At 35.3% G+C, this 18224-nt stretch overlaps 1 protein-coding gene across 3 annotated transcripts in view; it reads right to left on the bottom strand.

The window, feature by feature from the left end:
* Nucleotides 1-18224, bottom strand: part of HBS1L (HBS1 like translational GTPase) — an 83209-nt gene continuing 64985 nt past the window's right edge. For 2 of the 3 annotated variants that reach the window (XR_008618342.1, XR_008618343.1), the window contains exons 10-19: nucleotides 17104-17178; nucleotides 16266-16383; nucleotides 15796-15864; nucleotides 12959-13063; nucleotides 10011-10101; nucleotides 9476-9584; nucleotides 5286-5386; nucleotides 2661-2805; nucleotides 1284-2159; nucleotides 1-672 (exon numbers count right to left, since the gene is read on the bottom strand). Coding sequence is in view for 1 of the 3 variants with exons in the window: in XM_007105988.4 (XP_007106050.1) it covers nucleotides 661-672; nucleotides 2661-2805; nucleotides 5286-5386; nucleotides 9476-9584; nucleotides 10011-10101; nucleotides 12959-13063; nucleotides 15796-15864; nucleotides 16266-16383; nucleotides 17104-17178 (825 nt within the window). In the remaining 2 variants the exon portion in view is untranslated. The remainder of the gene's footprint in view (nucleotides 673-1283; nucleotides 2160-2660; nucleotides 2806-5285; nucleotides 5387-9475; nucleotides 9585-10010; nucleotides 10102-12958; nucleotides 13064-15795; nucleotides 15865-16265; nucleotides 16384-17103; nucleotides 17179-18224) is intronic. The other variant, XM_007105988.4, reaches the window with a different exon arrangement.

Genomic DNA, 18224 nt, shown 5'->3' with positions numbered 1-18224 from the left:
TTTTGTTGTTATGCTTAAACTAAGGCATTTTATTAACTGGCTTTTCACCTTAAATAATATCTTGGTTACCAAAGGAACAATTTCCAATAACTGCAAACTAAGCAGTTCCAAATGGTTGTTCGTTGAAGGAAGAACACTCACTGCTCAACACAAAATACCTTTATTAACCTTCAACAAATCTTTTCTTACAGTTAACTAAAAAACTGCTCAGGTCAAATATTAACTACCTCAATAACCCATTTTAGTTATTCTTCCTTAAAAATGTGTGTTGTAAGTTGAAATCAAAAGAGAAAACTGTAAACATTTTGTGGTTTGGCTGGAAGTAGAGTTCACGTCATGATGATTCAACGTCTTCTAACTCATATTTCTGATAACTTCCGTAAGTCACAGCAAGGTAAATCCATTACCAACATTTCAAAGGAAAAGTTAGTTTTTTAAATGAAAGTGCAATATTAGCCTTTCTTTGCCAGTTGGCAACTTAAAATTTTTGTAGGAGTGATGAATGATACTTCTTTGCAGCTGATTATAGCTTGAATTTTCTCTCTCATTTAAAAAAATATCAATTGCACATTGTTGCTTTAACTGAATAACTGGATTTTTTCAAAACACAGAGGTTAACTATCTCATTGTGTTTAGAAACATGGTAGCAATTCTGACCCATCAGCCTTTTATCTGTAAAAGAAAAAAAAAGCATTTGCTATAATTTAACCAATCACATTATATGAACAACAACAAAAAGAAAAAATGGCAGTGGAGTAATCATTACATCAGGTGAAACTTCTTTGTTTTTCCTGCAACTTTTTTCCTTCCCTAGTCTTGTTATTTGAGATTTTCTATAATCTCTCCATTATTTTCCACAAGAGACTGCATCTTATTTTTAGAATCCTCTTTTATAAAGAATGTTTTGACAGTTAAATGTGATGCTGCTGCTGATGAGATTAGGTAACATTTACTGAATGCTTTCTAAATGCAATCACTGTGCCAAGTGCTTCATGCACATAATTTCATTTCACAACTCCAGAAGGTAGATTCTATTACCCCATTTTCATAGATGGATAAATTACAGGACAAATGTTGTTTTTCTACAGCTAGGAATTAGTGGAGCAGTAACTCAAACTTAGACTTAACTCCAGAGCCTTTTACATGGTACACGTATAACTGAATTTTGATGCAACCTAAAGCCCTATGTCCAAAGTATCCATCCAGTTAAATGAACTGAGTAATTTTTATGCAGAAAACAAGCATATGAAGTAATGAAGCCCCTTTTAAAAATACATGCATACCTCGGAGATATTGTGGGTTCCATTCCAGGCCACCTCGATAAAGTGAGAATCACAATAAAGCAAGTCACAGGAATTTTTTCGTTTCCCAGTGCATAGAAAAGTTATGTTTACACTATACTATAGTCTATTAAGAGTGCAACAGCATTATGTCTAAGAAAACAGTGTACATACCTTAACTTAAAAATACTTTATAGCTAAAAAAGGCTAACCATCATCTAAGCCTTCAGTGAGTCATAACCTTTTTGTAGGAGTAACATCAAAGATTACTGATCACAGATCGCCATAACAAATATAATAATAATGTAAAAGTCTGAAATACTGCAAGAATTACCAAAGTGTGAAACAGAGCCATGAAGTGAGCAAATGCTGTTGGGAAAATGGTGCCTAGAGACCTGCTCAATGCAAGGTTGCCACAAACCTTCATTCTGTAGAATGCAGTATCTGTGAAGTGCAATAAAATGAGGCATGCATGTATTCATAAGATCTATATTAACCATGACAGTGTGGAAGAAAATTTAAATCACTGAAATTCTGGTTCATTTCTGGCTATTTTCTCCAAAACTCAACTGTACCTTACATTATATATTAATGTTTCAGAAACATTACTGATATATTAACTGAACTTTCTGAATGAATGAACTGAGAACCAGTTATTTAAAAAAAAAATGTAATGAGGGCACTTTGTTAAACAAAACCACTACCCTCAATTCATTTGACTCTTATTAAAGTCTATTCTCATGGTTTGGACTGCATACAGATGTATTTTTCAATGGATTTCCTTTAATTTTGAGCATATTACTGGTGGAGAAGACAGTTTGGAAGTCTCGTTATGAGAAGATCTAAGATGAAACATTTTCTTCCCATCATTCTTTTAATCTGTAATAAAATTTTAAAATGTTGTTCTAATATAACTGCACACCCCTTAAGCCATAAAATCTCAGTAATCATTCTTAAAAAGTAGAAAAAGAGGGCTTCCCTGGTGGCACAGTGGTTAAGAATCCGCCTACCAATGTAGAGGACACGGGTTCGATCCCTGGTCCAGGAAGATCGCACATGCCGTGGAGCAACTAAGCCCGTGCGCCACAACTACTGAGCCTGCACCCTAGAGTCCGCGAGCCACAACTACTGAGACCACGTGCCACAACTACTGAAGCCCATGCACATACAGCCTGTGCTCCGCAACAAGAAAAGCCACTGCGATGAGAAGCCCGCGCACCACAATGAAGAGTAGCCCCCGCTCGCCACAACTAGAGAAAGCCTGTGCGCAGCAACGAAGACCCAACGTGGCCCAAAAATAAAACAAATAAGTAAAATTTTAACAAGAAAGTAGAAAAAGACATAATAACCATGGATACATAATCAGTCACTTTAAAATACCTCGGTGACTACACCAGCAGCTATGGTAGAACCACTGTAGCGCAGCATGAATCTCCCCAGCTCTTTAAAGTCTTTGTACAGCTCAAGAGCCACTGGTCTTTGTGTCTGTAGCTCCACCAATGCATTCTGGCCTTTGGTCAACAATCTATCACGAAAAATAAAATGGAAATCTAATAAAGGTAAAGAAATGTAATTAAAACCTGAAAAATATTTCACATTCCATCTACACATCAACTTAGTTTTTCAAAAACTTAAAAAGTAAAAAGGGATTTTCTTAAAATGAAAATATATGCCTTTGAATTTGGGGGGGTTAGTTGAAAGAAATGAGAGGAGTAATTCTAGATTTAAGAAATATTAGCTAGTTCGTGTGTGTATGAGTGTGTGTGTGTGTGTGTGTGTGTGTATTTTTTAAACAATCCTCCAAACAGAACTCTATCCTTTGAAGGACACTATAATCTAAAATACTCAAGACCCCTCACCAAAGTCTTCCCTTTCATTCCCTCATGAAATTAAAGAAAGTGATGCAGTTGCATTTTAAGAAAGGAATGCAATGTCCTATGTCTTCCCTAGTAAAATCCTAATTGGTAGATTATGTGTTAAAAAGTTATCTTTAAAGAGAATAATCTAGTGCCAACACACTACCCTAGATCTCTCTCTCCCTCTCTCCTCTCTCTTTTCTCACATAGGAAGAGTGGTTCTTTAACAGACGTTCAGGATAAAATCAGGTAAGATTCTTCCACAGTATGATGTTTGTAGGAAGTGAAGGGAGATGAGGCATGGGCCTGATTGCAAACAGCTTCACACAAATAAGCAAAACAACCAAGAATCCTTGTGCACGGGCACCACCAGACTTACTGAAAGAGGGAGAACCCAAAGGGGACATTCTGAAATGTTCGCTAATTCAATTTTGATGTGTTCTAGAAGGATAGAGAACAGCATTCATAAACTCCCCTTCTGAAAGATTAATCCAGGGACAGACAGATAGAATAAGCCAAGGTTTCTTAAAAAAGTATTCCCAAAATTCTAAATATTGGTTTTGGGCAATTTCAGCTTAAGGTCCCATTCCTTAGGAAGGAGGACATCTAATATATTCATAATTTGCATTAAGTTTGGTTCTAGAAAGTTTGATTCCATCCCATATAAAGCAACTGAGTCTACAATGTGCCAGGAATGGAAACAAAGGGGAAAGGCCAAATGGTGTTGGTGCAAAATAAAAGGACAAAGCTACAAATACAGTGACAGGAAAAACTAGCATGAGAATACATTAAAACCTAGAATTAGCATCATTGAGCTAGACTCTGCAGCAGGAGCAGGGAGGGTAAAATTCAGGATTACCTCTGATGAGACAATGTCAGACTGAGAATTTTCCAAGTCAAACAGCCCGGCTCCTGCCAAAAGAATTTATGTGACCCAACTAACTAGATTAGAATCCTGGGCCTGCCACTTGCTAGCTTTGTGATCTCAAACATGTTATACAATCTCTCTAAGCCTCAGCTTCCTCATTTGAAACATGGGAAACATAACAGTACCTGCTTCATATGGTTGCTGAGAATGTAAACCATGTGAAAGCACTTATGACAGAGCCCAGAAAATAGTGGTCCTCAAGAAACATCAGCCATTAGTTCTATCACACTTCTCAGTACATTATGGTAGACACTCATGCTAGAAGCTAAAGACTCAGGTTAAAAATAAGGAACTATATTTAAAAGAGAGGTGAAGTAGCCTCTTTTTTCTAACTAACGGAGAAGCAGGCATGGGTTTAGAACAGTGTGAAGATTCTTTCTTCTATGTGCAGCCAATCCTAAATTAACCCTCTAACCACCTTGGCCTCTTACACAGGTGCAAATGAGGAGGAACACCCCAGGACTGAAAAAAAAGGGGATTTTGGGTGGGATTCCCCATAGGGCTGAAGTGAGGAAAACCCCAAAGCTGAAGCAGCCAAACCAAACTGTGGTCAACCTTTAGTTGAATTAGAGTAAGAAACTCAAGATTCTCAGGAAGCACCTCCTCTGAAAAATCCCGTGCCTATCCCAGCCAAGGGGGAACTGTCCACACGTAGACCTAGATATTAATGGTAAGCAGAGGGGACCAACATGTGGTGACCACCTCAGCCTAGGCACCAGGTGAACTTCAAGCAGAAAACAAAAGTACTTTCCAGGTGGGAAAAAACAGTGTTTAGTTCACTCTCTTCCTGAGGTATTCTTAGCATAGGGCATGATGCCCATGATGGGGTGACAAGAAAGCTAAGAAGAACAATCAACTGGAATTTGGGACAAGTGGCTAGGCATAAATCAAATTCATCTTCAAAAATGTAGGACTGATTTTTTAAATGCCTTCATTTTTACATCATCAGTATCTAGGGCTTGATACTTACATATAAACTTATATTTACATTTTTATTTACAATTCACACCCATCACCATCATATATAACTGAAATTATATCTAGCATTCCTACCTAAACAGGAGCTTAAAAATTTGTTTTTGTGTTTTCACCTAGTCCTTTAAAAAATGATTTATAGAACAAGTAAAAACAGACTTCACTTATCGCAAAAAGAAATATTATACAAATGAATTAATCTGTAAGGAATGTGCTTAAATTGTGTTTATGCATTAAAACACTTACTTAGGCTTTTTCTTCGTGACTTCACCAGTGCTTTTGTTTAAGACGCTAATCAATCGTTTAACAACGGCAGGTTCACTGACGGTTTGGTAGTGTAACAGCACCTAAAACAAAAAATTGTAACACTACAAAGCTGTTCGCTGCAGCATCTCTGGCCTTTTACTCTGGCACTCACACTGAATCACGTTAGCCTCAGCACTACTGCCTGGAGTTGCAGGATCTCCAGCTGCTTCCCCCTAAGTCCCACCACTCCAATCAGGTTGTCCCTTAACTCACTAGGGGAAAAGGTCATGGGAAGCAGTTCCAATTTCTCCTCCACCACCTACTGTGTAAACCTGAGTAAATTACATAACCTTCCTTACAGGATTATGATGAGAACTAAATAACAGCAGAGACAGTGTCTGGTACAGCAGATGTCCAACAAATGTGAATTGTTTCACCATAAAAATGAGGGAAGGGGAATCGCATGATATTCAGCAGTAACGAATTGTATTAATTGCTGGATAATGAGAGTAAAATATTATATGGGAGTTTAGACAGGCTTTGAAGTCAGGCGGACCTGGGTTCAAATCCTAACTTTACATATTCTAGCTGTGTGATCTGGGGCAAATCCTGTAATAACCGTTTCCCCCCCAATATCCCCAGCATCAGGTCTCTCGTCACTAAATGAGGAAAACCAGATAATGTTATTTTAAAGTGGTGCCTAACACATGGTAAACCTGAAGTTAACTGATGGCCTTATATATTAGCTATTACTGTTCATGTTTTATATGTAAGGAAATTAATATCAAATAGGTTAAGCAGCAATAAGGGTGCCAAGACCACTCAATAGGTAGAGAACAGTCTTTTCAACAAACGGTGCTGGGAAAATTAGATATCTACATGCAAAAGAATCTTACATCATATACAAAAATTAACTCAAAATGGATCAAAGACCTAAACAAAAGGACTAAAACTATGAAACTCTTAGAAGAAAACAGAGTGGGAAATCTTCTTAATGTTGAATCTGGCAATGACTTCTTGGATATGACACCAAAAGTAAAGGCAACAAAAGAAAACGTAGATAAACTGGACTTCATCAAAATGTAAAACTTTTGTACATCAAAGGATACTTAAGAGTAAAAAGACAACCCACAGCATGGAAGAAGATATTTGCAAATCATACACTGATAAGGAATTAAAACCCAAAATACATAAAGAAATGAAAAGATGCTCAACATCACTAGCCACTAGGGAAATGCAAATCAAAACCACAATGATACATCCCTCACACTCATCAGTATGCCTATTATAAACAAACAAACAAAAAATCACCCCCCCAACACCCACACACACTAGAAAGGAAAATAACAAGGAAGAGGAGAAATTAGAACACTTGTGTACTGCTGGTGGGAATGTAAAAATGGTGCGGCTGCTGTGGAAAACAGTTTAGTGGTTCCTCAAAAGTTAAACACAGAATTTCCATACAATCAAGCAATTCTACTCCGAGATATATACCCAGAAGAATTTTGAAAGCAGGGGTTCAAACAGATACTTATAAGCCAGTGTTCACAGAAGCATCATTTACATCTGCCGAAAGACAGAAACAACCCAAACATCCATCAACGGATGAATGGATAAATAAAATGTGGTAAATACTTACAATGGAATATTATTCAGTTTTAAAAAGAAATGAAATTCTGATACATGCTATAACATGGATGAACCTCAAAAACATTATGTTAAGTGAAATAAGTCAGACACAAAAGGACAAATATTGTATGGTTCACTTATATGAGGGATGTAGAATAGGCAAATTCATAGAGAAACAAAGTAGAACTGTGGTTACCAGAGGATGGGGGAAAGCGTGATAGGGGGAGTTATTGTTTAATGGGTACAGAGTTTGGGATAAGGAAAAAGTTCTGGAGGTGGGAGGTGGTGGTGATGGTTGCACAAGGTGAATGTACTTAAGGCCACTGAACTGTACACTTAAAAATGTTTAAAATGGTAAATTTTCTGTTATAAATATTTTATCACAATAAACCATAATCAACATGAATTTAGTTAAAGTCTAACCCATTCTTCTTTTTTTTCTTCTTAAATATACAGACAGTTTACCATATAAACTAAGGGAAACAAAAATATTTATGTATTAAGGAACTAGTCCCTAAATAGTGAAATTTAATTGCTTAGGAAGCCTCTTCTTGGTTAAATTTTTGAAAATTGTGAAAGTTTCTTCCCACAGAGAGTGGATTAAATGACAAAACGTGATCGGTTTTTCCTGAAACAAATTTCATCCTGGTATTTGTGAATCAAAATAAGCAAGTAAAATCTTATAAAGCAGCACCGAAAAACTTTTAATTCATAAAAGAAACTACAGTACACAGGAAGACAGTATTACTATTCAAAGTAACTACCAACCTCCTGACCTCTCTACCTCTCCATTGGCAAAAATTATTGCCACATGAGTAAAAACACAGTAACCAACCTCTTCAGCTTCTCTCCATTGGACATACTGCTTTCTAAGAATGAGTGCCATTCATTCATAGCAATTTCTTGCTTATCAACACATGAATTTTAAATATTTAAAAGAAGTATTTGCAACAATAACTGTTTTTTTGGACAGAAGCTTTTGCCCCTCCCACTTTTTAGCATATGGGAGAAATGGAATATAATTATAAAACTAAAATACTTAAACACTATTTTATAAATATAATTTTATACGATCAAGTTTACATAGAAATAATTACAAAGAATTATAAGCAAAGCACATGGTTATCTCAAATAAAGGTGCAGAGGTATAAAATAAATTTAAATGAGCTAAATAAATTTATTCCCAATCTTTAAAATACTATCACTAATTTAAATAAAGTTTAAAGGTCAACTACTATTACTGTCTTACTTTTATTTCAAAGATGCATCAAATGGAGAAAATGATCTGTTTATATTTTTAAAGGCAAGCCATTTAATTCCGAGAAACATTTTTGATTCTCATGCAGAACCTGTACTATATAATAAGCTGATCAAGAAAAGAAAAATAAGTCTAATGGGGAAAATGTCCATTAGTTAAATGGCAAAAGCAAGGTACCAAACTATAAACAGAGTATGGCCGCAAATAGCTGAAAAAAAATTTACACATAAAACAAAGAATTCATGCTATTCACAAGTAGTATCTTTTCTGGATAAGTAACATTATAGTATAAAATCCCCCTCCTCCCATAAATGTGTATGTTCAAATGGTGCTAGTCAATGATAACCTGCAAACCAACCTCACAGCTTCAGTGTAATTAAAGTTTACCTAGGTCATGCATCCCCAAAATATACCCATAGATACCAATGTACACAAAAAAATACTCTGAAATGTAAAGAATAGATAATTATAGGTTACACAACTATAGAAGATTCTTTTTTTTAATAAGATGTTAAATATGATTTTTTAAATTTATTTATTTATTTATTTTTGGCCGTGTTGGGTCTTTTGCTGCGCGTGGGCTTTCTCTACTTGTGGAGAATGGGGGCTACTCTTCATTGCAGTGCATGGGATTCTCATTGCGGTGGCTTCTCTTGTTGCAGAGCACGGGCTCTAGGGTGCACGGGCTTCAGCAGTTGTGGCTCGAGGGCTCTAGAGCGCAGGCTCAGTAGTTGTGGCGCACGGACTTAGTTGCTCCGTGGCATGTGGGATCTTCCCGGACCAGGGCTCGAACCCGTGTCCCCTGCACTGGCAGGCGGATTATTAACTGCTGCGTCCCAGGGAAGTCCCAGAATTTTCTTATCATTTTTATTTTTTGTGTGTTTTCCAAAATTTTCCATAACAATGTATTACTTTTATAATCAGAAAAACTACAAATAAGTTAAAAAAAAAACAAAAAACAGAAAGACCCAATCTAAGAAGTAACATAGTAACATTTGGAACTCAGCAAAAAAGTATCTACCATTTTCCCTAAACGATTTTTTTATTTGTTTGTATCCTATTGATTATGAAATTTCTTCTCAATGCCTTTTTGAAAAAAACATCCCCAGACTTAAGGATCAAAATTAAAAAAAACAAAATAAAGATGATTTTCAAATTCCAATTTCATGTTTTTCTGGATGAGAGTAATACAAATGTTAGTTGAAAATAACAATAGCATCATCACTTATAAAGAGAGTTACTACTTTTTAGGATAAAGTTATATTGAATTTATAAAAACAGTAACAAACATTTTGAAACTTACAGGAAATCCTTTAGTGATAGGAATTTCAATATTAAAGATGAGGATTCGGGCTCTGAAACGAGTGCAAATCTTAATGGGTTCTTTGGGTCCACAAAATATGCAGCCAACACTGTAACAACAACAAAACAAAAACAAAAAAGGAGAGCAGGTAGTTGGGGGGATAATTAAATACACATCCAATAGGAAACCTTTAAAACCATTAACAAGGTAAAACAATCCAGTAAATTACGGACGTTTTCTAAATAGTCCCTTTTGGGTTAAAGCATGGCTTTATACCATTATTAACCTTATGTCATTTTCATACATTACAGTTTTCCCTCAAAGAACATGTCAGGTACACACGTTGACGTGTATTAATTTAAATTTTAGTAGGTTCTGCTTATCATTCTTACACTTCCACAAGTGCCTATTTTTGGCCAAATGAGATTCAGAATTAACACTCATTCTTTCATTTGAGCTGGTGAATTGCAAGTTTTACGTGTTTTGAGGTCCTACATCCAAAACAATGGTCGCTTAAACTCATTTTCTCACTCACTTGATTTTGATGACATCCATCCCAACCAACGTAAGACTAACATGATCGCCTGCTGCCGCCCAGTCAACAGGTTCATCATGCAGGGTGATTCCTGGAAATGAGTAAGAACCAAAGCATACAGTGAAACACCTCAATATCAAACCATAACAACCAAGGGAGTTTGGCTGATTTGTGCCTCATCAGTCACTACTCATCATTTTCAATATGAATGGATCGAGATTGAGAAGTGTTAACTGTAAGCATTGAGGAAAACACACCTTCCTCTAGACTTGACTCTTCTGGACCACCACCCTAAACATAAAGTGACTTGTATTTGTCCATAAAAGGCTGATTTCTACTTATTTAATCAAGATTTTTTTAAACTCATTTACACGACTGGTATATATTCATTAAATAGGCCCCATTCTAATACTTCTCTTATATTAATGGATACAGGCATAATAGTACAGTCCCAGTTATTTTCAAAACATAATAGGTGAGACTGGGGAAGACATCTAGTAGTATTTAAGCTTTGCTCTAATTAGACAACCGCGTAAACAATCTCTGAGTAACCCACAGGGCATCAGTACTCAGTCAGATGGTACCCTCGGCAGGACCCTTCATTATTCCTGGCTCAAAAGAACTGCTTCCCAGAGAGACAGATGCACAATGATAAACAGTTTTATGAAAAGGAGATTAATAGTGTAAGAAAATTTAATTTAAAAATGATCCCAGCTATTGCTACCTTTATTACCTAGGGAAAATCCTAGAGTAAAATTGCAAAGGGCAATAAAACTCAGGTATTTGAATAAAGGCTTTTAAAAGGTTTCTCATATTTTCTGATTCTGTGGGGTAAGTTCCTTTCTATAGGAACTTGAGTCTTATGATGAAGACAGTATGTAGACCAACCACTGGGGAACAGTTCTTGATTGACATGTTTTAGTAAATTACAATTCACCCATCTCTTCCTGAAAATACTTATTTTTTCCATGTAGCATACTCTTAAGTGAGTTTCTTTGAGACTCTTTGGGAGTTCAAGGAGAACTTTAAGGGCTCTGAGACAACCTAAAGTTTTATTCAAAGTTTCATGTAGGTGCACATCTGCATTAATCTGAGAAGAGGGGCCATAACTTTCATCAAGGTATCAAAGAAGTTCCTGACTCTAAAAATGTTAACAATTATGATATGTAAAAATGTTTGTCAAATTTCCAGCTAATCAAATTTAGTTTTTACACATACATTTAAAATGACCATATCTGAGTTTTGGTATGAAATGTGGAATTGAAGTCAGGAGCTAGCTACTTACATAGACTAGAGATTGTCTTTAGCTTAGGATTTAAGAGCTTTCATACGAGAAGTTCAATTAACAATATAAAATTTTCTGAAGATAATATATAATCTTACTTCCTTCCCCCAAACATGTTACACTGTCCTACATGTGATATTTATCTTCTTAAGGACTTTCTTCATTGGAGAAAGAAGTTCTTTTTTAACACTCTATGAACTTATATGTTACTAAAGTGAAAATGTAATTTAGAATTTCCATTTGTTGGTAGCAGATTTAGTCAGTTCTCTTTTTTAGGACACTACTGGTTAGTGAGCCACGTAACACCTAAAGTGTTCAGATAGAAGCGTGCATTAAACAATCAAGTAAATCAAGCAAAAGCATTAGGGTGAGAAATTGAGGACTGAGAATCTCCAAGTTGGGTTAGAAGGGTGACTCTCAAGGAGTGAAGCAGTGCTTCTCATATGGCTTCCCTTTAAGAACCACTGGGTTAAAGATAAGTGTTGGAGTTTTTCTGGTAGGGTAGGGACAAGAAAGAAAGAGGGAAAGAACGTGGAACTTTCAGAGGTGACCAAATTATGATTTTGGAGCTCACAAAGGAGCCAATCTGTAAGGTTTATGACCATGGTTTAGGATCATGGTTTTAATTCATGTCTGATTATATTAAAAAAAAATTCCTATTCTCAAAAAGGTCTTTAACATATAAAGAAATTAGTATTTCAATAGTATTGCAGCTTTTGATCACTTTAAGAAACAACAGAAGAGATAATTTAACCTAAATCTAAAGATGAATAAGCGAATGAAAGCCAAAGTTATTTCCATTTAACCTTTTTCTTTTTACTTGCTTAGAGATCAAGAAAATTTTGTTAGATAAAAATAATATACACTTTTTAAAAAAGAATCATTTTCCACAGACCTTTTGTTTGCAAGTTTACTTTATAGTATAAAACAGATCTTCAGTTTTATGTTGAAGTCAGAAGTTTAGTTGGAAGCTAGAATAAGGTAAGTACAGAATCATAAACTTCTAAGCAGAATTCAAAAAAGAAGAACATGTATACATGTAAGGTCAAATGATCAGAAGATAGAAACAGTTATAAGCTATTATGAAAGGTCATATACGTGCAAAAGCAATAAGTGTGGCACTTAAAACTAGCTCAATTTCTTTTCAACATTAGGATTCTCTCCATTTGCATCTTATTTTCTTAAGTCTTCCTGCAAAAAATTTCTTTTGGTATAAACATGATCTAGGTTGTTAACTTATAGTAATTCTGAAATACACATTTCAAAACAACAGACTGTAGCACTCTGCTTTGCCATTGACTATTTAGTGCCAGGATGGGGTCAGACTTAATTTCTGCTACTGAATACTATTTTAAATGTATCTGACAGGTGTCTATACATCTGGTTCAATCCTAGCCAGGCTTCTCGAATCAATGTCAAAAAAAAAGAAAAAAAAGCTACCACAGTTAGAATGTTATATGTACATTTATACACACATAGTCACAACAGACAAAAATCGTTTAATGTTTTCACATTTTTATCTTCAACAGTTAGTATCATTTTGACAGTCAGTTACAATTTCAGTAAGAGGTTATTTACTCTGGAGTTAATAACTAAACTACTTTTAAAAATCTGCTGTCTCAACTTAAGGGTTATTTAACAAAAGAATCTTGCAGAGGAATACCTTTTGCAGTACAAGTTTCATTAGGAGGCATTGCTAGTAGTCGGTCACCAGTTTGGATATAACCAGCTTCAATTTTACCAGTTACACAAAATCCAGATCCTTGATCTGCAAAACATGCCAAAATTTTATAATGGTTCACATAACAATATCATCTATGTTTAATACTGCTAGCTATACTTAGTTCCCTAGTAGTTATATAAAACTAGTAGTTCAATGAACATTAAGCAATGATCATTTCAGAATTTTTTATATATCTACTAAATATGACACACCACATTCTACTCTTGATTTTCTTATAAATAAAAATATTTATATTAGAAAAAGTGGGAATTCATTCCTTTTTCAATTTTATTGAAATGAAATTTATTGAATACTTACTAAGTACCAGGCACAGTGCTAAACTCTGGGAATAAAGAGATGAAAATATAAGCCCCTACCTATAAGGAGTTTACACTAGTGAAGAGAAAGGCAAAAACAATTAATTGTCCTGAGACAAATGTTATTTATAATGTGCAATGGAAACAAAACAAGGTTCATCAAAGAATCCATGAGGATGGGGAACGACTACACTTTAGCGAGGCGCTTAGAAGAAGGAACAGGAGTTTACGAGAGAGTTTGTGTGCATGTGCAAAGGCACAGTCATAACCAAACGTGGGACGTGCTAAGACCCATGTGTCATTTATATGGAATTTATATGGGGACCATTTGGAATAATGAGGGAAAGGGCAAGACAGGAGGCAAAAGAGATAGACATGGGACAAATAATAACGGGGCCTCATAAATCACACTCAGGGCTTGAATTTCATCCTCAGTTAAGTAATGGGAAACCAGAAAAGAATTGTGAATGGAAAAGTGACATGATGGTGTTTCTGTGTCACAGAGATGGGGAGGTTGACTGAAATGCATACATGGACTACAGAAAGGGAAGAAACTCAAGAATTGGAGAATAAGGTATGACAGATTTAGGGTGATAAGGTAAATGGGGGATAATGGCAAAAACAGAAAAATCTGAGATGTGCATTAACTGTGAGATAGGAAATTAAAGAACAAGATCCATTTTAGCCTTGGTGAATTTGAAGTATCTGCAAGACATACAGATGGAGAAAATGCATTCAAGGGGGCACCAACCACACCAGACCCATGAGAATGGTACCCTGGGAGCACACTCCCTGTGGAGATGGCCAGCAGCAGTTAGAAGATGTATCTGCAGAGTGAGAACAGGTCTGGGTTGGAGATCTGGGAAGCATCAAGACGCAGGAGATAGATGAAATCATGGATGTCGGTCCAAAGGGAGCATGTAGAATAAGAAGAGGACTGAAGTGATAGAACACGAGTCAACGGACAGAGAAAGAGGAGCCCACAGAGAAGATAGAGAGGTGAGAGGAACAGAAGAGCAGGAGAAAGTCGGTCACAGAAACCAAGGGGGAAAAGTGGATGTGGCTACAAGCCTCAGAAGTAATGCCAAATTCAAGTAAGATGGAAGTAAGAACTGAAAAATGTGTACTGACATTGGCAACCAAGAGGTCATTTGATAATCTCAGTGGGAACTGAGATTGAGTCAAGCAATGCAGGCAGAAGCCAGGAAGCTGCCTGAAGAAAGAAGAGGTAAACAAGTAGAGTCAGCAAACCCTATTAATCAAAAAGAAAATTAAGCACCTCTTATATATTTTAAATAGATAATAGGCATTTTGAAAAGAATTACCGTACTCCCTCTTCTACTAGAATGCTGGAAAATGATAATAATAAATGTCAATTTCATTGAATGATTTTTGCGAAGCACCTTCATTTATTCATTTATTAAACAACATTTATTAAGTATGTGTTATGTGCCAGGCACTGAGCTAGGTCTTGCAAATATGGATATAGAAGTGACAGTATTTGCCCTCAAGGAGTTCACAATCTAAGTGAAATAAACAGCACAGGAACAATCATAAAACTGCATGAAAAATGCAGTGACAGAGGATACAGAGAACACAGAGCGACACCTTAGGGTATGTGTGTGGGTGACCTCAATTATCACCCCAGAATTATCAATTTATTGCTGCTCAGTTCCAAATCTACTCTTTACTTCCTGCTCTGTGATAATGGAGATTTGAGGAGCAGCTGACATCTTTACCATACTGATTATTCCAATATGTTATATACTGGAATAATAAGTTATATCCTTTTATTAAGAACTTTTATTCCATTTCGATTTTATATTTTTCCGTGTAGGGCCTTGTACACATTAAACTGGATGTATTCTTAGGTATTTAATACAACACCTCCTCCAACACCTCTTCTGAGTTTGAACTTCCTTGGGTTCTCTTCCTCAGCCCTAGGGTACCATATAGTGCCCTTGTATCTTATAGTCACTCTTTTTAATATATTAATAATCCTTTATATTAAACTTCCCATTTTACATATGTGTGGTATCTATTTCCTGACCCAGACTGCTATACATGGGTAGGAAATGGACAAGTAAAGAGAGAGAAGAGCACAACATGGGTAGACACAGTGGCAATAAAAACCCTATGTGATTAGGAAATACTGAATGATCCAGTTCAGTTGAAGGATACAGAAACTAAAGGAATCTAATGGGAGAAAAAAACTATGAGGCTAGACAGATAAAAGATCAGGGTTTTTTTATACTTGGAAGGTGAGTTATGAGATGGGGAAACGGTAAGTAAATTGAAGATTCTTCTGGGCAGGGGTGTTAAGTAACTAGAATTGTATACCACTGGCATAAAGAAGGAAGAATCTGAAGACAACATAATAATTTTGTCCAACAAAAGAGGTCAGGAGAGAATGGAAAGGCAGGGACCATACTGGAGAAGGCCAATAGAGGTAGCACTTACCTTTGAAAACATCAGATACACATAATCTAAATGGCTTGTCAACAGATCTTCGAGGAGGCTGGAAGGAATCTGGAAAAAATGGTAAAATGGCAAGGTTTAATTTTAAAGTAATTTTTGACTAATGTCCAATGAGTCCACTATACTCCCATGTCTCTCAGAAAATAATTTTTTAATAAATACTAACAGCAAATTGACTGATTCATATAATACTCTAGTTTATAAAATGTTTTCACATGTGTTTTCTCATTAATGTCACAACAGTTGGTGAGGTAGATAGAGCAGGCATTAATTAAACAAGAAAAATTTAGCATCAGTTTAAATATTGCATATAATTTCAAAATTGGTGACCTAGCTCCTCTGACTACAAATCCTATGCTTTTTCACACATATCACTGTCCCCCAAAAAGAACTCTAAATAAAATTAATATCAAGTTCATAATGCATTAAAACTAATATGGCAGTATTCTTACCAATTTGTTCTAATAAACATAGTCCTTTATACCATTTTGTAAGTTCACTTGACTGAGATCTTGTGATTAGATTTTCACCACTGAGACCACTTGTAGGGATAAAAGCTACATCACTTTCCTATAAAAAAGATTGAACATATGAAACCAATACAACATTGTTTTCAAAAAGTTAAAATGTTCACTATTAGCATAACTGTACCAAGTCTGCAAAAGCAACACTGTACTTTTTAAAAAGTAATAGAAATCAGAGAACTACTGCACTGAAGTTATCTGATACAACAGTTTTCAACTCTTTTGATTTTGTGGGAGGGAAACTTACAAGCATTAAGCATTGAGTGTTTCCAAAACACTCAAGCATTTTTACCTAGTAACACAGGCATATTTCACATTTTTGCTGGAGAAATTTCTCTCTACTAGTTTCCACATTCCTCTGTGACCTCCCTAAACCTATACATCTAATTTAATAGGTGGAGAAAAAGTCTTCTACTTATACTAGATCCAAGCCAATTTATAAAATGTATGCAATTTTCTAAAATGAAGTAATCCAGGGAATTCCCAGGCAGTCCAGCGATTAGGGCTCTGCACTCCCACTGCAGGGATCCCTGGTTGGGGAACTAAGATCGTGCATGCCACGCATGGCACGGCAATAAACGGTCAGTCAAACAAACAAACAAATAAAATGAAGTCATCCAAAGAATGTAAGATATACGTAATACCAGGGAGAAATAAAAACAAAAAGAATTAAAATACTGAATAAGAATACCAAAGTAGTTTTTTCTCTCATATCAGTAAGATGAGACTTAAGGAAAGTACCCAAATAAATTTAAAATTATCTTACCTTAAAACCTGCTTGCTTAAGAAAGTGCCCAAGTTTTCCAGTAATCTCTTGAAACCTTTCTTGCTGCCAATTAACCTGATAAAGATCCAATTTATTTTTAAAACTATGCTTCAGACCATGCTATATATAAAAAATTTAAATTTTTGCAATAAAATATAAACAGTCAAGACTATAAAATATAATTATAAAATCTATTAAATATGAAATCTATTAAAATTAAACCACACATGTCAGATCTTACTATTAATATGATCTAAAAGTAACTTTTCTTACAACAGAAAGGCTGGAAACAAACTCCAATGTTAATAGAATTTTTTGGATATGCTAAAAGTGACTTCAAATGTGGGGAGAAAAAGTGAATAACTTATTAAATTGTGCCTGGACCAACTGCTGAAATAAAATAAAATTACTGACACCCCCCCACAAGTCAAACAGACATCTTAGTATATGTATACGTAATATGAACTCTAGATAACCATTCCCATGCTATAGTATTTAGGAGTAAATGTAACAATGTCTGTAACTTGTAACTTACATGGAAATTCATGTCAAAATAAGATAGATTAATGGATGGATACAGGGGTAGATAGACAAAAATGAGATCAAGCAAGTGGCAGAATATTATGTAGCAGGTATAATATGGGTGTTACTGTAAAATTCTTTCAACTTTTCTTTCTGTCTGAAAATTTACATACTAAAATACTGGGAAAAAATAAAAGGTATATGTAATAATGATACTATAAAAGAGCTATGCAGAAAAACTTAGGTGAATATGAATTTGATCCCAGGGTAAGCAAATACCTAAGCGTAATGAAAGAAATCAAAAGGAAATTTAATAATTTAAATAAAAATAAATTATTTAATAATTTATTTAATAAATTAAATACCTTCTCAAAGGTATTTTCACCATGTACAGCAAGTCTTAAAATATATATATATATCCTTAGGCCCAGAAATTTCCATAGAATAGACTATTTCTAAACACACACACACATACACAAAACTGGAAATATTCAAAAGTAGGGGACTGCCTGAATAAATGTTAGCGTATCTTTAAAATACACTAGAGGGCTTCCCTGGTGGCGCAGTGGTTGAGAATCCGCCTGCCAATGCAGGGGACA

Source organism: Physeter macrocephalus, chromosome 10, assembly GCF_002837175.3.
Source record: "Physeter macrocephalus isolate SW-GA chromosome 10, ASM283717v5, whole genome shotgun sequence".
Classification (NCBI taxonomy): Eukaryota; Metazoa; Chordata; class Mammalia; order Artiodactyla; family Physeteridae; genus Physeter; species Physeter macrocephalus.
The sequence above is the reverse complement of the archived record's forward strand: the minus strand, read 5'-3'. Positions and strand labels throughout refer to the sequence as shown.